Genomic DNA, 4678 nt, shown 5'->3' on the forward strand with positions numbered 1-4678 from the left:
TTAACAATTCACTAGATACAAACCAGATGACAATACAACTTCTGTGAATCTGTGAGTCAACTAGCCAATGTATTCAGCTCATCTCTGATACACAAATAGCAACACGTTGCATCAAAACAAGCCTTCCTGATCTTTCAGTGTTGTAATGCTACTTCACAGTCCAGAGAAAAATACCAGTTCCAAAAAAAGAAGTTTTCTCAGATAGACATCTATTGGGTTGTTTGGGTTTTTTTTTTACTTGGTTTCAAAAAGAAGAAACCCAGCAAAGGTGGAGAAGCGTTGGTGGTCCCCATGGAGGGCTCCATTTCCCATTCGCAGCCAAACTTCATCTCCTTTGGCAAGTTTCAGGACTGCACTGTTTCCCGAAGTATCTGCTTTCCCTTTTGATTCATAGCTAAGGAGAAATATTTTAACAAGTCAGCTTTTTCTCCTCAACAATGATCAAGCACACAGCTTTAAAAAAGAAGAATCCAGGACAGCATATTGTTGTCCTGAGCAAAACTTTCTTGCAAGGCTTGCGAACATTTTTTCAACTTTATAAGAAAATTTTGGCATCTTTCTGCAGTTGATCTCCCAGTCAAATTTTGCACCTTACCTAATTGCATCGTTTAATTCCTTTCTGAAATTCTAGAAGCTTAACTCACCTGTTCCAAGGCACAGGAACAAATTTGCTGTTTAAAATAAAACTCTGCTCATTCATCATAACACTTCAGATTTCCTATGATGCGCTTTTTCCCTTGGATTAGTCCCATGTAATTTTAAATGCCTCCAGGTCAGGACGCTCATGTTAGCTCCCAATGCAGGTGGTGGGCAGACAGATATCTCACTCCATCCTGAGCCCCTTCTCTGGAGTACAGATACGTTCGATGTGGACTAACCTGTCAGCTTTGCATGACAGTACGTTCCCTTTGTTCCACCTGTTGCCTTTTCTTCAGGATAGAAAAACGGACACTTTTGCTTTTGCAGGAAAGACCTGTTGCGGATGAAGCAGCCTATTGTGGTGCTTCAGTTATGGGCTGTTAAAGAAACCTAGACAGCTTAAATGCACCTGCTGTCACCTAAGTGTCTGAAATCCAGTGTGATCAATCTAAGCTTTTGTGTCTGTTTATTCAGGTTCAGGAGAGAAAGGTTTGTTTTGCCATCTGAGCCCTGGTTGGTATCAAAGAAATAGTATTTTTTTTTTCCAGACATCTCTCTGGCTACAGGCTTCTTGACCTGGTCCTTACAGATATTGATAAGCTAGAAGTGGATCCTATTCTTGATAATCCTCGCCCTAACATAAAAAGTTCAGAAACTTTTTATTCAAAGTATGCTATTGATAAGACTGCCAGTAAATGGAGGACCTTTGGTTCTTACTCATCCCCACTACTGCAGTTTAAATGTTTTCCACCTTTAAAGTAAATTGCTGTCCCCTAATCTTTAACTAGTTGCTGAACACTCCATTAAGCCGTTTCTCTGACAGGCAAAATGAGGATGAAGATATGTTTTAGCAGAATGATGGCACGTTACCACTGGACTCCAACCCTGACTTGTGGTGCTAATTCTTTCCCCTGTGCTTTAAGGAACTTGTGATCAAGGCTGAATTTTAGGTTCAAGATCTTGCAGGTATGATGCAAATCAGCAAGTTTAGGAAGACAAAATACAATGGTTTTACCTTTTTGGTTATTTTAGCCTACAGAATTTCTTCCAAAAATGAAAAGCTTCACGTTTCTTCAAGTGTGAGCAAGCCATCCCATCTGTGCAAACGTGTCTTTTGCATTAAAATGGCCTGGGTCTTCACTTACCTGTATAAGCTGAAAACTGTATTACCATTATGCATCAGGTACACGTACACTTCCTCCACATCTTCATGTTTCATCATATTGAAGGTGAAGAAGTAAACCCCTGAAAAGATTACCAAATACAACAAATTTTCTTCACAAAGGGAAGTTGTCATGCTACAGGCTTGTGCTTCTTGCTTAGAAAACGTAACAGCTGAGGCCAAAATTACTTTCCAGGAGTTAGTGGATATTTTTCTTTTGCTTATATCGTGCTGAAATCTGATTAATTTTTACTCTGTATATGGCAGGGGTTTGACTACATCCTGATCCAGAGCAATGATTGTGTTTGAACACGACAAGACCCTCTTGCCCACTCATCCCTTCCTTCTCACTGAAAGGGGGATTTCCCAGAGGCTTAGTCTAGTGAACCCTCTCTCACCTTTTGTTCCTTACCTGTTGCTCCTGCCCTCTCCCAAAAGGGCAGCCTCTAGACCAGCCAGGGCTCAGCCTTAGAGGCCGTCAGACAGCCATCATGTCACCCAGGTCAGGCAGGGCATGAGTGGTTTTAGCCGCTTTCGCTGCTGCTCACCTGGCCATATCCTGAACAATGCAGATATAGCCACCGCTTTCTCTTCTTGCACAACACACCCTTACCATCACCCTTCTCTTTTAGCTCTTTTTCTGTCTGAATGATGCCAACAATATTGTTAGTACAACCATGTGCCATGAGCATTGCAAGGCACCCTCAGGTGGGAAGATGAGCTTGTGGTTCCTGAACAGTAAGTCTGCAGCATGGACCCTGCAGTGGGAGCTTGGAGTGTGCATCAAAATCACTGTGGGTCAAAGTTTATTGACATCCACATATTTATCTCAAAGGGAAGGATCTGTGAGGACACACCCCCCTAACTGACAGAAAGATGTACTACAGCAAGCTTGGAGGGCCTGGCTTTTATTTCATCTCATATCATTTCCCATAGCGGTGAGTAAATGAATGGCAGGGTGAGAAAGGCCAAGTGAAGGCAGGTGGTTTCAGGCTGTGCTTAGACATGTTTTTGGTTATGGCTCTGCCTCCCCTGTCTCCTGTTGTTCTTCCTGCACCACAGCTGTGTAAGACTGGGGATTGACGTAGGTGAAAAATAGCTCAGGAAGAACTATAATGCCTCATTTCCAGCCATTCATCTGTTGCAGGCCAACTCACAGCTGAACTGACCTGACGGAGGGTGGGATGGAGAGAGCGACTGGAAGCAGCAGGTGAAGGAGGCGACTGTGAAGCTGCTGCTTCTGGAACTTCAAGGCCATGGTTACCTCATTACAGTGGCTGAAGGGCTAAAGGTCTCAAAACAGATGGTCCTGCTCCCTCCCCAGCTCTGGCCACCCCTCTTCCTCCTGCCTTTGTGTCGGCATAGGTCTCACTAGCTGGCAAACACTGTTTTGGCTTGCTCAGTTTCCAGTTTCATTTTTTCTGAAAGTACGTAGCAAGAGCTATGCAGAGCCAGTCTCATCGGTGCCTTGTGCAAAGGCGGATAACTAGTTTCTCATTGTTACTGACAATGCTTCTCCCTATAGCTCCCAGAATTGCATTATTTTGTTTTGCAAACACTCACCATTCACTGGAGCACCAAATCTCCCAGTCATGACATCAAAAAAATTTCCAACATTGGTTTCAACACTACTGAAGATGATCCCACTGTTCTGGTTGCTGAAGTGCGTAGCCATGGAAGCCATGAATGCGACCTGTGAAAACGCAGTTCTTACTCAGGCAGTCATTCAGAAAATGCACATGTATAGAGGAATCAGCTGCAAAATTTTTCCCTGTATTTGCGGTCTATTAATTTTCTTGACAGAGATGTTCTTCTAGGGCCTGCTCCAAGGCTATTAAATTCTAGTAACAAAACTCCTATTGAATGAAACTGGAGGAGGACTAGGCTTCTTACATTCAATTGGACTATTCATGACTGTAAAAGTAAGTGTACGGGCAAGTGTTTGCAGGTCAGGACCTTCGTTTCAGATTTTATTTACTTTTTAAGTCTCTCTAGAATGATGCAAGAGAAAACTGGTATTGAAATGGCTGGTGTTTCTGAGAAAAGTTATTTAATTATTTTTAATATATTCCCCAGTGCGTTTAGACTGGCTATTGATTTTAACTGATTGTGTGAGATAAATAAAGCTTGGTAAAATCCGTACATGAGTGTTTCTTGCTAACTATGTTCAGAGATTCATTCAGCATTTTTATTAGAGGATCTCTAGAAGTGCAGTTGCTGGGACTCAACATTCAGTGCTTTTTCTCTCCTTCCAGTTACCTTGTACCCTCAGTCATGACAACAGAGGGTGGTGGAGACTAAAAGATAGAAATAAGGAAGGGAAAACCGTGCTTCGACTTCACGCAACTCCTCTTGCAGTGAGAAATATTGGCTGTGGAAAATATTTCACAGAAAGCAGTAAAAAACCTCCCACGTGGGACTATTCAAATTACCCTCAGCAAGATACCAGAGAATGAACCTGACAACTTGCATGGGCAGGGTAGGGGATCATCTTTTCTGTGACTCTGTGATCCCCCCATTTGACTATCAGTGAAAGGGGTACAGGCGGAATCGTTGCACCTGGATGCCAGAAGGTCACCCAGTGACTTGGTGATTTTATCTCTGTCACTTAACTTCTTAGATGAGAAGCATTCTATTACCCTTGTAACTGCCCCTCACAAAAATGACAATTTTTGTGAGGTTCCAGCTATACTGATAGTAAAAAAAAACAAAACACCACAAACTTCTTTTGGTTTAGGATCTGAAAGAGAACAAAACCAAAACAGGCAAAATCAAGTGCAAGTCTGGATCCGACAATGGAAATCATTAGCCATCTGTTCAGAAATTTGAGGAGCTCCAGATGTGAGCTGAAGTCTTGGGCTGATTTTCCTTATGCCA

The 4678-nt window shown here is 42.5% G+C and overlaps 1 protein-coding gene across 2 annotated transcripts in view; it reads right to left on the reverse strand.

The window, feature by feature from the left end:
• Window positions 1–234: 234 nt before the first annotated feature.
• Window positions 235–4678, reverse strand: part of C1QTNF3 (C1q and tumor necrosis factor related protein 3) — a 14885-nt gene continuing 10441 nt past the window's right edge. For both annotated transcript variants that reach the window (XM_010146172.1, XM_010146171.1), the window contains exons 4-6: window positions 3365–3494; window positions 1785–1884; window positions 235–394 (exon numbers count right to left, since the gene is read on the reverse strand). In XM_010146172.1, coding sequence (XP_010144474.1) covers window positions 235–394; window positions 1785–1884; window positions 3365–3494 — 390 coding nt within the window. The remainder of the gene's footprint in view (window positions 395–1784; window positions 1885–3364; window positions 3495–4678) is intronic.

This window comes from Buceros rhinoceros, unplaced genomic scaffold (assembly GCF_000710305.1).
Source record: "Buceros rhinoceros silvestris isolate BGI_N320 unplaced genomic scaffold, ASM71030v1 scaffold12212, whole genome shotgun sequence".
Classification (NCBI taxonomy): domain Eukaryota; kingdom Metazoa; phylum Chordata; class Aves; order Bucerotiformes; family Bucerotidae; genus Buceros; species Buceros rhinoceros.